Raw genomic sequence first — 17,571 nt, 5'->3', positions numbered from 1 at the left:
CTCCACTCCTGCAACAGTTTCAAAAGCTCCCTCTAGGGGAAACAATTTCTATTTGTGTCCGTCCTTTTAAAAGCAGATCCAGCAATAAAGTTAATTTCAATTTTCAAATATTTTGCTCCTTTTAAGTGCAAAAGGAAACATTGGAATCAATATGTTTCTCTTATTTAACTATCTGTCAACATACGTTTTATTCAGTCAATGAACTTTCCCAAAACGTCGGTCTTACTGGCAGCCCGTTCCCAGGTTCGAAACGGTGGTACTTTATCTTTCTTCACTCTCTCTCCTGCAGGCTTAAACGATCTAAAAATTCCTCCCTCTTCTCCTGCTTCCAAGGGGGGTTTGGTAGTTGATGGAGATTTAATCCTTTACAAAAGACTTTCCAGACTTTAGCTTGCAATGTCTTTGCTTCAATCTATTTACAAAAGAGGAAGGCGGACTTCCTGTTTGAAACCTTCCCGTTTCGGTGCCAAATTAATATGTTTAGAAATCCAATTTTCCGTTCTACTCACGGGTAGTTGTTTAAAGTCCAATTGTCCACAGGAAAAAGTCAGCGCTCTCCGGCAACAGCAATGCGGCTTCACTCCGTGAAAAAAGCAATCGATTCGAAGCACCACGCCGCTCACCCCATGTCGCTCCGGATCCCCGAAACCGGGTTTCCCCGCGAGTAGGGGAGGCGCAAAAGGTGCCAGCCGAATCCCACGTCCACAGGCTTCTCCTGCCTGTGGTTTTTAATGGGTCTCCGCCTCGCCGTGGCGGTCCAGACCCTGATTTCCACAAAGCGGATTCCTCCCAATCAGAGGAAATCCGCCATTGCCGGAGGCGCTAACCCGGAAGTCCTGTTGTTTTTCTACAATCAAACAGCATTTAAATTTTATTCCAATAAATAAATAAACTCCCTAGAGTCATAGAATTGTAGAGTTGCAAGGGGCCCTAAGGATCCACTAGTCCGACCCCCTTGCAATGCGGGAATCTCAACTAAAGCATCCATGACAGATGGCCACCCAACCTCTGCTTCAAAAACCTCCTATGAAGGAGAGTCACCACCTTCAGAGGGAGTCTGCTGGATTGTCGAACAGTTATGAGTTTAAAGAGCTGTTAGACTTTCACGCAGCTCTGACCACTGACCCATCCACAGGGGTCAAACGCAGGCAGCTGCAATGCAGCTCTTTGCTACATAGATCTGCTATAATCCACAGCAGTTCCACCAAGCTATGCATCTGTGGGTGGCAATCCTACCAACACCAGCAGCTGCAGTCTGGCTCCTGCCCCTCCTAGACCTGTATCATGCCATGTCTGGGGCTGACTGAAATACTTTATTGTCTCTTGTACAACTTTTATACAGTGAGATTACACGAGCACCCCCCACTCAGCTCTCTTAGTCCTAATTCCCCTCGTTTACTGACGCACACCCACCAAACCCGAAAGTCAGTTGCCCTGCTGTTATCTTTTCATTCAGCAGCCCACGGATAGAAGCTGTTCTTTACCCTGTTGGTGCGACTAATCATGCTTCTATATCTTCTGCCTGAGGGCAGGAGATCAAGAAAGTGCTGGCCAGGGTGTAAATCATCCCTAAGAATTTTCCTCACTCTCCTGAGGCAACGTTCTTCCACTATTTCATCCAGCGGATTCACAGGACAGCCCATAATATCTTGTGCTGCATTCACCACCCTATGTAGGCACTTCCTATCAGTTGATGTCAAACCAGCATACCACACCGTGATGCAGTATGAAAGGACACTTTCTATTGTGGACCAGTAGAAGGAGATCATCAAATGTTGATTGACATTGTTCTTTTGCAATATTCTGAAGAGATGGAGTCCCTGTTGGGCTTTCTTAACCACCTGGGTTGCATTTATTTTCCAAGTAAGGTCTTCACTGAGATAAACTCCTAGGAAATTAAAGGAAGAGACTATCTCCACACATGGGGAGTTTTGGTTCAAAACACCTGGATCGAACCAGGATGGAGAAGGATGACTTTCCCCTAAAGATACAAGCAGGCCACCACGATAATAACATTCCATCAACTGGCTAAAACATTCAAGAGGACACCCTGTCAACTGCCTTCTTATTTTACCACGAAAGCCCAAATCAAATAGAGTTTCAAATGGGGGAAAGTTGGCAAAAACTAACAGGCACGAGCAAAAGCTCTGCGAGTTTGAGGCTAGCACTGGACTGAAGAGTAACAGATTCTGTCTCCCACCTCCCTCCCTCTGCAAAGCCCAGGAATTTAATGTAATCAGAGGTCACTGATATTGCAAAGCTTTCTGCGGCGAACGCAGATGATTCAGAAGGGAGTGTTCTTGCCCCAGTGGGAAGTAGCAGCAATTGTGCAAGAACAGGAGAGCCCCAACCCTGAAAAGAAACGAGCATAAATGTTAATAGGGGGGAGTTACAAAAGGTCCCGACTAGGAAGGGTGAAAGGTCTGTAAAGTAGCCAGGAGGAGGGATGTCGCAAGACGTTTGTACCAATTAACTGAAGTGCTTTAATGAAGTGCTTTCCTGGCAAACAACCAAGAAGCAGAGCACTAATCAGGGACAAAGCAAAACAAGTAACGGGATGAGAGTCCTTGTGCTATTTTCAGGGATGCATCAAGCTGATGCAGACAATGCCATAAAACTTTGTTTCTCGTCCTCCTTTCCATACCACACAAGGTCATCCGCCATCAGGAACCTGCCCCTCCACCAACACACACCATGTTCAAGTCTTGCTGCTTCCATCCTGTAACCCCCAGTGAAGTGAGACTCACTTCCTCAGCAAACCTTCCCAACATGCTAGCCTGACTTGTGCTCCTCCATCACTAGTTTGATTCTTCCCATCCCCAACAATCAGGGGTGGTCGGAGTTTTAGTCCAGCAACGTCTGGAGGGCCACAGAGTCCCCAGCAATGAAGTGCCTGATGTAAGAATGCAAAAGAGATGTGATGTAAATTTACATCCTGGTTGTTGAGTGACACACATTTTTTTCTGCCCTTATCTCAGCACCCCGAAGCAGGGAAATGTGACCAAGACAGCGAATGCACTGCCGGAAAGTTCCTTCGTCAGGGCCAAGGTGAGAAGGAAACCGTGCAGGCAATAAGCCCTTGTTGCATTCACCCTGTGATTCATTATATATCTTCCTGTATATATAAAAACGCAAGGCTGTCGTCACACAGCCTGCATTGGAGGATTAGCATCACCATCCCGGATTTGCATGAAGTCAGGGCAGGGCTGCAAAAGAGAGGGCGAAAAGCTTTTCTCTATCCACTCTCTCCATGCCATGCATAATGTTATAAACTTCTGTGTTGATTTTACTCCCATCAGCCCTGGCTAGTGTGGCAATATGTCAGAGAGGAGGATGGGAGTTGTAGTTCTTCAACCTCTGGAGACCCACAAGTTCCCCATCCCCGGTCTAAAGCATTCAAGGCGAAGTGCATAGATTAAATGCAGAAGTTCCCCTTCCAAGGTTTACAAGCTGCTGGAGGAAATCATGGGTGAGAGCAGGCATGGGCAAACTTGGCCCTCCAGATGTTTTGGGACTACAACTCCCATCATCCCTAGCTAACAGGACCAGTGGTCAGGGATGATGGGAATTGTAGTCTCAAAACATCTGGAGGGCCGAGTTTGCCTATGCCTGGGTTAGAGTATAGTAGAGCTTTATCCAAAGACTGCAAATAGCTCCTGCTGGTCTCTTAGGTGATCTTCTACTAACCGGACTGTGTTTTCCACTTCCTGCAGGTATCATGACTGGGAAGTGTGTGAATTTTAGCCACACAGAGAAAACCTGCGAGATCTTTGGGTGGTGTCCAGTGGAGATCGATGACAAAGTTCCTAAGTAAGTCTCTGCTTTCTCATCCAAGCGACACTAGTCCTCATGAAATCAGAAGAATGTAGGATGTTGCCTCTTAGGCCATTGGGTCCATCTAATCAATGATTGTCTATTCCTGGGATCCTCAACACAGCATGAACTGGGAGGGTTTTGTGTGTGCATTTTTTATGTGTGTTTGTGTATGGTTTTATATATAATTGTTGCTAATGGCTCTGGATTGTTTTTATTAATAGTGGCATATAATTTTGTAAACAAGTAAGGTGGAAGGGTATCCCCACCTCCTTTGGACACAGGCATTTTGACACATAGGCACTAATCCTGCTTTTGTCTTACAGCCCCCCTCTGCTTCTGGCGGCTGAAAACTTCACCTTGTTTATCAAGAACAGTATCACCTTCCCCAGGTTCAAAGTCGCCAGGTAAGCCCAGGATCCATGAGATCGTGTGGGACAGTCCTCATGCTATACGGTAATGTTGTTGTTGTTGTTGTTGTTTTGTTCTTATATTACCTGCCCCTCCAGGGCGACTTATAAAATTAAAAACAGTTTAAAAGAAGTTAGAATCGTATAAGGGTTTGTTATTCTGACTGGAGTGTAATTGAAATTCATAAGATTTCGGAATGCAGAAATATAGTAAATCATCATCAAACCATCAATTCTTGTACACGGGGGAAGGGGGAGCACCTAAATTGTATAATTTGGCTTTTGAATGATTGGCATTATTAATGGTATTATAATTTGGCATTGTTATAATAAGGCTTTTATTGGATTATTGTGATTGAAAACTAATAAGAATTATTTAATTTTTAAAAAAGTTAGAATCATAAAAATAAAGTAGGTCCTAAAATTATACAGTTCAAGCCGGGGCAAAGAGGTGGGTCTTCAGCAATCTCTGTGTTATGTACTGAGTTGAATAGGATCCAAATTGCAGCAGTCTTAGAACAACAGGATTCAGAATGCAGCAGTCTGATTGGTCCTAGGACAATAGGACCCAGAATGCAGCAGTCTGATTGGTCCTAGAACAATGGGATTCAGAATGCAGCAGTCTGATTGGTCCTAGAACACTAGGATTCAGAATGCAGCAGTCTGATTGGTCCTAGAACAATAGGATCCAGAATGCAGCAGTCTGATTGGGCCACAGGAGCCACTCAATCCAACTCCAGGTGGAAGTGAATCCGCAACCAGATTGGCCTATAGGAGAATCCCGGAATTAGCCAATCACGTGGGGCCCATTGTGTAAATAATGTATATAAAGCAGACATATCGGGGGAACTTCCATTCCTCCTCACCACTATGAGCTGAATAAAGAGCATGAAATCCACACTCGACTGCGAGTATATTTCACTCTGGAAGCTGTACAATGAAGCTGGACACAGGACTCCAGGCGGGATCCTGTCTTGAACCTACCCTGCCTTTTCCGCTCATGGCATGATGCGCAAGACAGCTGGCAGCCCAGTTAACAACCCTCATTTAGTGAGCCATCCGCAAACAGAGATAACAGGGTTTGTTTCTTTCTGTTCCGCAGACGTAACCTTGTGGAGGGAGTCACTGAGCCCTTTCTCAAGAACTGCACCTACCACAAAGACAGGGAACCCCTGTGTCCTGTGTTTGAGCTGGGGTACGTGGTGGAGGAATCCGGGCAGAAGTTTTCCGTTCTCGCCCTTAAGGTGAGGACTTCCTCCTGGCCAGTCTGGGCAACGGGAAATTGGTTGACTAGTAGGTGCTGAGTCAAAGTGCGTGGGGTGCTAAGCAGGCATGGATGGCTCCAACTCCTTCAGACGCAAGCCAGTTTTGCAGGCCGTGCCGGATTTACTTATAAGCTAAACAAGCTATAGCTTAGGGCCCCACTCTCTTGGGGCCCCCCAAAAATTTAGGATGCCCTCTTGTTCCCCTGGGCAGGGGGGCGTCGTTGGCATCACCATCTCCTGGGACTGTGACCTCGACTGGCCTGTGAGGCACTGTGTGCCCGTTTATCGGTTCCATGGGCTTTACAATGACGACAACAACAAGCTCTCTCCAGGGTTCAACTTCAGGTACAGTGGCCTTTTGGGGTTGTTCTGTCCCGTCTGTCCGTCTCTCTTTCTCCCCCTTATTTATTTATTCCATTTGTATCCCCACCTTCACCTCCAAGGAGCTCAACGTGGCACGCTCAGCTCTTCTCTCTCTCCATTTTTTTCCTCACAACAACCCTGTGAGATAGGTCAGTCTGAGAGAGGCAAGGACTGGCCCTCAAGGTCACATCCGTGGCTGGGTGGGGGGATTTGAACCCTGGTCTCTCCCAGGTCCTAGTCCGTCACTCTAACCACTATGCCACTCAGAAATAAATGCCAGCTGCCGGCATCATACATGGGGAGATCACTGCTGTGAGGGGGGTGGCCTGGAGAGAGCCTTGAGGGCCAGACAGAGAGAGACCCTGAGGATTCCAGTTCCAGCAACCCTTGTTCGTTTTCATGCATACAAATTGCCTCTTTTTGCTTTGAAAGGTACGCCAAATATTACAAAGAAAATGGAAGAGACCTAAGAACCCTGTACAAGGTGTTTGGCATCCGATTTGACATTCTGGTGAACGGGAAGGTAAGGCTCGCTTTGAAGAACGGTTGGCGTTTTCTCCTTGTGGCCTCGATTGTTGTGAGTAACGTCAGTCAAATGCAGCTGCGAGTAGGGTTGCCAGACCTCCTGAAATATCCAGATTTGCCTGGCCCCCTCCAGGTGGCAGGGGTAATAATAATAATAATAATAATAATAATAATAATAATAATAATAAAATTTATTATTTATACCCAGCCCATCTGGCTGGGCTTCCCCAGCCACTCTGGGTGGCTTCCAACAAAATATTAAAATACAGTAATGCATCAAACATTAAAAGCTTCCCTAAACAGGGCTGCCTTCAGATGTCTTCTAAAAGTCTGGTAGTTGTTGTTCTCTTTGACATCTGGTGGGAGAGTGTTCCACAGGGCGGGTGCCACTACCGAGAAGGCCCTCTGCCTGGTTCCCTGTAACTTGACTTCTCGCAGTGAGGGAACCGCCAGAAGGCCCTCGATGCTGGACCTCAGTGTCCAGGTAGAACGATGCTTAAATCTCCAGGTGGGCGAGAGCGCCTTCAATAATAATAAAAATATTGAGAAGAATGTGCATGCAGCTTGCTGGCTGCAAATTATAGCCTAGACTATATGGGTTGGTGGGTTGCCTTCCTCTGCTCCCCTCTCCCAATTAACCTCCATCTCCAGGGCCTGCCCCATGACATCACCAGGGGCCATCCGTATGTCTCAGGTCTGGACCTTGAAATCTCAGGTCTGGGATGCTCCTGCAATCCTAGCTGTGTCCCTGGTTTGACCAACCCTCACCCCCTCATCCATCCCAGCTTTTCTTAAAGGCACTCAGGGCAGTATACATGGTTCTCCACCCCCATCTCATCCTCACAACAACCTTGTGAGGTAGGTGACACCAGGAGCAAGTATGACAAGCCCAAGCTTCTTGGTTGAGTGAGGATTTGAACTCGGGTCTCCTCGCCAGTTGCTCTAACCCAAAGAAGTGAACCTGTGGCCCTCCAGGTGTTAACTGGAGTCCAACTCCCATCAGCCCCAGGCAGAATGATGGAAACTGGGAGTTCAGCAACATCTGGAGGGATGAAGTAGTTCCTCACTACTGCTCTAACCACTATACCTCAGTGCCTCTCAGTCCCAGGTAGATAGCTCAAGCAGAAGGTTTACCTGCATTGGGTGCAGATCACGCACTCTGTATTGTGAAACTCCTATTGTGTTAGATGGAATTTACTTCCAAGCAAGATGCAAATCAGGGGGTGGGACATTCCCAGGCCCCACCCCTTCCTGCAGCTTTAATCACCCACAGAGTTGTGCAGAATTAACCAATCAAAGCTCACTTGCTTTCTTTGGTGGCCATAAACGACACTAACAGTTCTCCCCTTGCCATCTGTGTTCCTATTCAGGCAGGAAAATTTGACATTATTCCAACGATGACAACCATAGGCTCCGGGATTGGCATCTTTGGAGTGGTAAGTGCTGTTATGAAGAACCCCAGAGGAGTCTGGCTGCTAGATAAGGCCCTAGTGGGTCCGTCCAGTCTCACAGTGGCCAACCAGATGGCTGTGGGAAACTCTTAAGCAGGACCCAGGTGCAAGAGCACTCTCCTCACTTGTAATGCCCAGCCACTGGAATTCAGAATCAACAACAGCACCTCCAACAGTAGACAGAACACAGCCACCATGGCTAGTAGCCACTTACGGTCCTTTTCTCCATTAATCTAATTCTCTTGTAAAGCCATCCAAGTTGGTCGCCATCGCTGCCTCCTGTGGCAGGGAGTTCCCCAGTTTCACTATGTGGTGTGTAAGGAAGTACAGTGGTACCTCGGGTTACAGACGCTTCAGGTTACAGACTCCGCTAACCCAAAAATAGTACCTCGGGTTAAGAACTTTGCTTCAGGATGAGAACAGAAATCGCGCAGCGGCAGCAGGAGGCCCCATTAGGTAAAGTGGTACCTCAGGTTAAGAACAGTTTCAGGTTAAGAACGGACCTCCAGAACGAATTAAGTTCTTAACCCGAGGTACCACTGTACATTATTTTGTCTGTTCAGAACCTGTTCAGAATAGCTCTATTCTGGCTATGAAACAGGTGGAACTCCAAAAGAATCTGCAGGCATTTACAACCTTGGGGGTTGTTGTCACTTAATGCATCAACATAGAGGACAGAAGAAGATACAGATTTGCCAGAGATCTGCATGCCAAATTATTGGCATAGGAGCCAACTTGGATTCAATGGCTATAGTTTAAATGCAACATGCAACCCATCTCGCTATTGTTGGGAAGACTGTGACCAGGTGGTCTGTGTGGTTTTCTCAGGCCACACTCACACCATCCATTTAAAATACTCTGGTGCCACTTCTGATGGTCATGGCATCCAGGAGTTACGGGTGCTGAGAGTTGTTAGGAGACCCCATGTTCCCCTCACAAAGATCCCTGGAAAGAGGGACTGGTTGTTCAACCACTTTGGGAACTGAAGCTCTGTGAGGGGCATAGGAGACTCACATCACCCTTAACAAACTACAGCTCCCAGAAGTCTTTGGGAGATGTCATCAAACCTCTGCTTAAAACCCTCCAACGAAGGAGAGTCCACCAGCTTCCAAGGGAGTCCATTATACCCTCCAACGTCTCTCCGATGAAAATAGGGACGTCCTAAGGAAAAGTGGGATATTCCAGGATCAAATCAGAAACCAGGACGGCTTCTGTGAATCCCTGGTAATGTCCCTGGAAAACAGGAACACTTGAAGGGTCTGGTCCATTCCACTGTTGAACAGCTTTTAAGAAAGTTATTCCCAATGTTAGTCGGAGTCCATGTGCTGATTTTTTCTACCCGTGTGAGTGCGCTGACATTCACTGCCCTTTCAGAGATTTAGCTTCCAGAGACTCAATTTTTCTGTGAAAGATTAAAATGGGAGACAAAACTAGCTTTAGAAGGAGCACATAGCAGAAAACAGAGACTGTATTTATTACCTTGTAAATAGAGAAAGTGAGGGTGTCTATGGGAATGGCAGGAGGGCACTGTCACTCAGGTCCATCTGTAGCCACTCCAAGCACATGTCAACAACACTGGACGTCCTGTTTTGTCTTCTGCAGGCCTCTGTACTTTGTGATCTCCTTCTGCTCAACTTCCTATCCAACCGGGACTACTACAAGCAGAAGAAGTTCAAGTATGCAGAACAGGATTCCATCAAACCTGTGAGTAGGCATCACGTTCTTCCTCCTCTCCAGAAGGGCCACAACACGCCATAAATCTGGGCCGCGTCTGCTGCTCACTGTGGTTAACGGTTTGGGCTTGGAAGAGGGTGGTTTGGATTCCAATCCTTTTTTGGCCATAATGCTCAAAAAGCAACAGCAGGCGTGACACAATCTGTTGACCCAAGGCCGGCTCTACTGTTAGGTGGTGTGTGGTGGCAGCCTTAGTTGCTGAGGGGTGGCAGCAAGATGCTGGAAGGCAGAATTGGGTGCTTCACATTATGCCCTACACTCGCTTTAGCTGCCCTCCGGTGTGGTGTGGGTGTCTACCCCAACACCAGCGCTTACGTAAGATTCGAGCGCCAGAACAGTTGGCTTCTGTAGCTGGAATGAGGAAGGCGCATCACCTTGTCCTTTGCCTCAGGTGGCAAAATGTTTTCAGCCAGCTCTGACTTGGGTCGCATGCATTTAAAGCATTGTGATACCACTTTAGACAGTCAGGGCTTCGACCAAAGCATTCTGGGAGCTGTAGTGTTTTTTTAAAGGGTGGTGATAATTGTTAAAAGACCCCATTCCCTTCACAGATATATAATTTCCAGAGTTCACTGGGAAGAGGGGTTGACTGTTAAATCACTCTGAGAATTGAAGTTCTGGGAGGAGAACAGGAGGCTCTTAACAACTCTCAGCACCCTTAAAAACTCCCAGAATTCTTTGGGGGGAAGCCATGACTGCTTCAAGGGGCATCATTGTGCTTTAAACAGATGGTGTGAATGTGGCTCATCATGACAGGGTGAGGTTTATTTATTTATTTACCCTTAATTCAAAGAGCTAGGGAGCCTGTGGCCATTCATATAAAGTTCTTTCTTTCCTTCCACCCCTCAAGATTTTTTGAGGGGGGAAGGCTTTCATTTTGCTCCTGATGAAAAGGAGGAAATTTTGGGGATGCAATGCTGGGATGAACCAACATGTCTCTCATTTTATTTATTTTATTTTGGCGTGGGGGAAATCTTAGGAAAAAGAAGACGCCGTCATGTGCGACTTACACGGGAAGGAAAAGGCTGTTCAATGAAATTGTAAGTTGCTATGAAAAACAGTATAAAATGAGGCGGTGACAGTGCGCAAACCTATGCATGTCTGCTTGGCAGTAAATCCCACTGAATTCAACAGGACTTAGTCCAAATTAAGCTTTATCTGTCCTCATCTAAACATCCTGTTCCATCATTTTGTCCCAAATGCAAAAACCTCACCCATCAAGCATGTGGTCACATGATGTCCATTTCACAGATAAAACCAACATCGAACAACACACCATCATAATCATCGTAAATTGTCATATTAACTTATAAGGCCCTGAGCAACTTAGGACCCAAGTATTTTACCTTGGGAAGATCATAGAATTGTAGAGTTGACTCCATCATCTAGTCCTGCCCCCTGCCAACCATATTTACTTATTTATTTCATAAAATTGGCACACCACGACTGTTTTAAAAACAAAAACAAAAACCATCAGAGCATAAAAAGCAAAGAAGAATGAAATTATCAGTTTAAAAAATGTTAAAAACAAGGATTTAAAACATCAAAAAAAGGTAGAATCAGCAATAAACTTAAAACAGGCTAAAACGTGCATCAACATTCTACATATCTAGTAGATATTGTGATTGTCAAATTGTGATTGTCAAATTGTGTTACAGTGGTAGCTCGGGTTACATATGCTTCAAGTTACATATGCTTCAGATTACAGACTCCGCTAACCCAAAAATAGTGCTTCAGGTTAAGAACTTTGCTTCAGGATGAGAACAGAAATTGTGCTCCAGTGGTGCAGCAGCAGCAGGAGGCCCCATTAGCTAAAGTGGTGCTTCAGGTTAAGAACAGTTTCAGGTTAAGAACGGACCTCCAGAACGAATTAAGTACTTAACCCGAGGTACCACTGTATTAGTGTTATTATGGTTTTTGTTGTATGTGTCTTTTGCGATTGTTGCTTGTATTGAAAAACTTATTAAATATTTTTTTAACAAAGCAAACCACTGAGGGGGGTGACAAAATTTCGGGCGGCACTCACCACAGGGCCTGCAGTGCGCCCAAGCCACGCCTCTCTCCTGGGAGTGACGTGGTGGCTTGGGCACCCGCAGGCTCCGGGCTGCCCCAAACTGTCTGCCTGCTGCCTCTCCCTCAGCTGTAGAGCAGCTGACTGGGAGGAGGCAGGCAGACTCCCCACGGAGCGTCCTGCCCCGGCTCACTCCGCCCCGCAGGCAGCTGGCCCTGACTCAGGGTGCAGAGCACGCACGGTGCCCCAGGTGCCCGATCGGCTTGCTCCGCCACTGCCCCCCCTTTCTTCCTCATATATTTACTTCTTAACTTCTTGCAGGATCCACTCACCAAGCACATGCCCCGCCTCCTCTTCCTTCTCCTTGAATACGTGGCTGTCGACCTGAGAGATTTATCCACCTACCCCTTCCTGCTGAACCCCGGGAGCACGGGACTCGCCTCCCTTCTATGGCTTGGAGAGGCTGTTTTATAGACTCCCCCAATATTCTCAGTGCAGAGAACACTGAGAGGACATGGTTTTAAGAGTCACTTGATGTGGACACTGGAACACTATAAAAAAAGACAAGATGCAAGCTGTCTGGGGAGGATTTGAGACAGCCTCTGGGACTCTCGACTGGGGATGGTGCAGAAGCCGAGGACGTATGTCGAAGAGACAGGGAAACACAGCAACGGTCCTTCTTGGAGTTACACTATAGATGCAGCCAAATTGCACGTAGTTTCTTTTGGAAGTTAGGGAACCAGTAATGTCAAACTAGCCTAGGGATGTGGGGTCGATTCCACTTGCATTTAAAGATGAACTTTCCTAGTAACAACGAAACAAGATGCAGACTTAAACACAGCTGTCCTTTGAAATTCACAATTTTGTGATGCAGTTCTCTTATTCTCATTTTTCCCCATCTTAGGTTCAGTTGTCCACATTTCCACATCAGTTTGCAATTATATATATTTTAAGAAGTCCTTGTGAAAATGCACCAGCATTTTAGTGCAAATTCTCATGTACACTTTTTTGCTTTTAAAAAAACAACATTTTATTGGTTTTCTTTGATGTATAGCAAAATATAACTAGTCAACTAAACTTAATTGTAACACACACACACATCCAGTCTTGCCAGCTACTGGGTAAGTATTCAATCCTTAATAATATTCATGTCTTTTTTTAGTTTTTCTACAAAATTTCTCCTGCATCACACATTTTTGCATGCAAAGCATATTTTGCCAAACACGGTGCATTTTTGGTTTGCTATTTTCACCAGCATATGCATTTCTATGAAAACTTTACCTGTGTACGATTTTTTTGCACACACTGCTTGACTGAAAGAACAGATTTGCAAAATTCAGAGAAGTGCGAATTTTGAAGGATGGCTGTGTCTCTCAGTTCACAAAGTGTGAATTGCATAGATTCATGTTTACGTGTGAACCGAAGCAAAATTCTCCTCCATTCCTACAAAGCTGATAACAAGGACTTGCACCTGGGCTGGCCTTATGCTGACCCTCTGCAGCCGAGAAATGTGTGGTTCTTTGGCAATGCCCAAAGTCCTTAGAGATGGTGGTTCTATGTGAGCACCTCATCTTTGCCAATGGCATCAAACACTCCCAAGGCTGCCAGTGACTCTGAATGGGCCCCTTACTTAATGGCACAGCTCAGTGGTTTAGACACACACACACACACACACACACACCCCACTGCCATGCTTTTCAGTCAACAGCTGTTCCTGCTGCATGAATCCCAGGGAAGGTGGGTTGCAGAGGCCTGTTTTGAAATAATATATTTTTTATTTTTAAAAAAAGAGAAATAAAGACCTTTAGTTTTGGTACTACCTCAAATTTCTTTGCTCCGTGATTATCCTTGTGTGCATATTGCTGTGCAGCTGTCAGTAATGATGGTTCCTGATTATTTATTGAATCTTGCTCTTCCTACCCGAGGAGCACAGGGCGGCAAGCAGGTGTACCCTTTAAAACAAAAGCATTTCAAAATGGATTTTAAAGGTTGAAACATTCGTTAGTCCAATGATCATCAGGTTGCTTGCAATGGTATTCTTCAGACTTCAATTTCATTTTCTGGTCGCTCCTTTCTGAACCTTCTCCAGCTATCCTTTTTGAGAGGAGATAATAATAATAATAATAATAATAATAATAATAATAATAATAATAATTTGTTTATACCCCGCCCATCTGGCTGGGTTTCCCCAGACACTCTGGGCGGCTTTCAACAGAATATTAAAATACTGTAGTCTTTTAAACATTAAAAGCTTCCCTAAACAGGGCTGCCTTCAGATGTCTTCTAAAAGTCTGGTACAGTAGTTGTTTATCTCTTTGACATCTGGTGGGAGGGCGTTCCACAGGGCAGGCGCCACTACCGAGAAGGCCCTCTGCCTGGTTCCCTGTAACTTGGCTTCTCACAGCGAGGAAACCGCCAGAAGGCCCTCGGCGCTGGACCTCAGTGTCCGGGCAGAATGATGGGGGTGGAGATGCTCCTTCAGGTATACTGGACCGAGGCCATTTAGGGCTTTAAAGGATATCACCAACACTTTGAATTGTACTCAGAAACGTACTGTGAGCCCGTGTAGGTCTTTCAAGACCTGTGTTATGTAGTCTCAGTGTTATGTGGTGATGGGAGCTGCACCATAGATTTGGATAATGGTGTTAGGATATTTCTTTTAACTTTTTTTCCAGCAGTTGCTCATGGGCCTCAGACCCTCTAAGTGTCCCTGTTTTCCAGCGACATTCTCAGATTTATGGAAGCCGTCCTGGTTTCTGATTTGATCCTGGAATGTCCCGCTTTGCCTTAGGACATCTCTATTTTCACTGGAGAAATGTTGGAGGGTGTGGAATAGGACGTCCCTATTTTCACTGGAGAGATGTTGGAGGGGATGTCTCTGTTTTCATCGGAGAAATGTTAGAAGGTATGGGGCCTTGGTTTCCAGACCTCTCACTATCCGGTGCCAGAGATAACAATCTCCTACCTGAGTGATAGATTTTTGCCTCAGAACATGGGAGGCCTGCAGTATAGCTAGGCTTTAATTTCTCAGGGACGAGAAGGCCGCTAACATCAAATGAACTGGCTCTACATCAGAGTAATGCTTTGACAAATAAGAGTGGATATGGTTCCCCTTCTTTGTAGCCCCTTTTACCACAACAATATATTTCTTTTGCCTGTTAATGAAACAGGATAGATCAGAAAGGCCAGAAGTAACAAAGTCAAGATAGCTAAAGGCCCATACAAATATAATTCATTCATTCATTCCTTTCACTTAGTCCCAATGGCAGTATTAAAGCAGGCAGGCAGTTACTGCCCATTCAAAATGAAAAGACATTTTATTATAATCTGCAGCTTCTCTGCCCCCCCCCCCGCTGCCCTCTAGGCTCCTGGCTCTGCTTATTATCTCCTTCAGGAATGCAATGCAAGGCAAGGTTATTAAGATGATGTTTTCTCCAACAGAGACTCCGAGATAATGCCACCAAGGGGATAGTATCCTTGAAAATAGAACACAGTTACTGTAGTAAAAAAATTGCTTCACCAAACACCGATTACAAAACAGCTTTCCTCTGCCTCTGTTTGGAGACTTCAGATCTCTCTGAAATAACAAAATAGAGGCGGGAGAACATCTGGGCCATGCCACACCTGTTTTTCCTCCTCAAGAACATTTGCTGATGTCCTCCTTAAAATGTGGTTCCCAGAGCTGGACACAACTCTGGATGTGGCCTGATCAGCAAAAAACAGAGCAGAACTACAGTCCTCTTCAGGGGCAGAAGCAATTCGGTCCTTGGCATCTGCAGGGATGGCTGGGAGAGAACCCAAACTCAACTCCTGGAGAACGACAGCCGGGCTGTGTAGGAAATACTGAGCTGGGTGAAGAACAGTAAGGCAGCACCCTCTGTTCATGGAAGCTATGAGGGTATCCCGTTCCGCTGCCTCCATCACTCTCCATGAGTTGTTGTTGAAGAAGAAGAAGAAGAGTTTGGATTTGATATCCCGCTTTATCACTCCCCTTCAGGAGTCTCAAAGCGGCTCACAATCTCCTTTCCCTTCCTTCCCCACAACAAACACTCTGTGAGGTGAGTGGGGCTGAGAGGCTTCAGAGAAGTGTGACTAGCCCAAGGTCACCCAGCAGCTGCATGTGGAGGAGCGGAGACGCGAACCCAGTTCCCCAGATTATGAGTCTACCGCTCTTAACCACTCCACCACACTGGCACCACACCACAGAAGGACCACTCCACTACACCACAGAAGGACAGACAGGCATCTGAAGGAGGGAGCCTCCTAGGAAGGGCTGCAGGAGAAGGACGCAACAGTCACACGCCTTTCAGTCCCAGCCCCTCGAGGACAAGGCTGGGATCAAAGGGTGCATGGCGTCATTCTCACACTGCCCTCCCTGGTCCGCTTTGCAATTGCAGCTTCGCAAAGTGGCACAGGGCTGGCTCAGGGAGGGCGGCACGAGCAGCACTGCTGCCCCCACCGAAAAATTTACCCGGGGCAATCACCCCGGCAACCGCCTACACACTACACCCCGATGCCTCTCTTGTTAAAGAACGCTGGAGATTATATCTGGATAGACGGGAAAAGATATCTCGGGTTAAAGGACACGGGATCACAAGTCACTATAGTCCACCCGGAGATCATCAGGGCTGAAGCCATTATTCCAGGAAAATTAATAAAATTAAAAGGCATTTCGAAACAAGCAGAGATCCTAAAGGTGGCGGAAATAGATGTCAGGTTCAAAAGCTGGGCAGGGAAGTGGCAGGTAGCCCTTTCGGAAGAAATCCCCAGCCCTGTGTTCATTGGTTGGGACATTTTAGAACATGTGCAGAGTACTTTCATAGTTACCAGAGCAAAAGAGAGCCCACAGTCACCTAATCCTGAGGGGGCGGATACAGTAGCAGAGGCATACAATGCTGAACGACAGCAAGGGGATAATCAGTGTGAGGAAAGAAAAGACACCTTTTTGTTTCCTTTGACTAAAAGTCAACTCCAAGTTTTGCCAAAAAGCAAAAAGAAGATACTGAGTTACAAATGTACTTTGAGGCAACCGAGTCGGAGAGGCCGTTAACTCCCGAGTGCCCAGAACGGTTTTGTTTGAGCAAGGACCTTTTATATTGAGAAGTCCTTGCCCCACCATCCAGGGGGGTGAAGAAGTGAGAAGACAGTTAGTAATCCCATATGATATAGAAGTTTATAAAATTATCCCCAGAAATGAGGTAGAAAAAGGGTTTTCTCCCTCTCAAGGCTAGAGGGTGCATGTGTAGAAACTAGCCCATTGTACAAAGGTAAAATGCACATCTATTGCTTTGCTCAATTTTGCCTCTGCCCCCCACCCCCCACCCCGGCATGGGGTTCCTTAGGTTGCAAGGATGGGAATGTGGCCCTGAATCAGAGAGAGATTCCCCAGCGTTAAGGGGACCTGATGGCTTTATAAGGGGATGAGACAAATGTTTGGAAAAGGTTTCCATCAAGGATTATTAGACATGCTAGCTAAAACAGAACCTCAAAGTTAAGAGACTTCCTAAATATTGCTAGGAAGAGAATATTTTGAGAGAGAGAACGCTATTTCCTTCATTCATTCTTTTTCTTTTAAAAAAGTTTTTTTGGTGCAGAGAGGAACTACTCCAAAGCATCTTTGCTCTAGAAAAGGGAAACTCGGATCAAAATGCAACAGGTCCTGTCTTTGGAATCGTTGTTGCAGTATTAGAAATTGGCCAGCAGAGGGAGTGAGAGCACTTGCAATAGCTCCCCTGGAAAAGTCACAGGCAGGTTCTCCCATGTAAAACTTGGTGGTCAGTGAGGAAGACCACCACCACTGCTAACACCACTTTCAGGTCTGGAATTTGAACTTTCCTCAAGCCGGACCTGCAGGCATGGCATTAAAAAGCACTGGAAAATGCACAGCAGTGATCTCATTTCCATGGAGGCAGAAACAACAAAAAGATTTGGCTGGGATCTTGAGGCTACCTGTTTCAACGTGGTGTATGTGGTGTTGTGACGATATGAACAGCAAATTA

The 17,571-nt window shown here is 46.1% G+C and overlaps 1 protein-coding gene across 1 annotated transcript in view; it reads left to right on the top strand.

Annotated features, from left to right (window-relative positions):
* P2RX1 (purinergic receptor P2X 1) overlaps positions 1–13,411 on the top strand; it is a 30,138-nt gene extending 16,727 nt beyond the window's left edge. Inside the window, exons 4-13 of the mRNA XM_053367912.1 lie at positions 2,979–3,048; positions 3,714–3,810; positions 4,140–4,220; positions 5,326–5,467; positions 5,700–5,833; positions 6,284–6,374; positions 7,747–7,812; positions 9,430–9,531; positions 10,541–10,601; positions 11,894–13,411. Of these exons, the coding sequence (XP_053223887.1) occupies positions 2,979–3,048; positions 3,714–3,810; positions 4,140–4,220; positions 5,326–5,467; positions 5,700–5,833; positions 6,284–6,374; positions 7,747–7,812; positions 9,430–9,531; positions 10,541–10,597 (840 nt within the window). The 3' untranslated portion in view covers positions 10,598–10,601; positions 11,894–13,411. The remainder of the gene's footprint in view (positions 1–2,978; positions 3,049–3,713; positions 3,811–4,139; positions 4,221–5,325; positions 5,468–5,699; positions 5,834–6,283; positions 6,375–7,746; positions 7,813–9,429; positions 9,532–10,540; positions 10,602–11,893) is intronic.
* The last annotated feature ends 4,160 nt before the right edge of the window (positions 13,412–17,571 follow it).

This window comes from Podarcis raffonei, chromosome 15 (genome assembly GCF_027172205.1).
Source record: "Podarcis raffonei isolate rPodRaf1 chromosome 15, rPodRaf1.pri, whole genome shotgun sequence".
In the NCBI taxonomy this organism is placed as follows: Eukaryota; Metazoa; Chordata; class Lepidosauria; order Squamata; family Lacertidae; genus Podarcis; species Podarcis raffonei.
The sequence above is the reverse complement of the archived record's forward strand: the minus strand, read 5'-3'. Positions and strand labels throughout refer to the sequence as shown.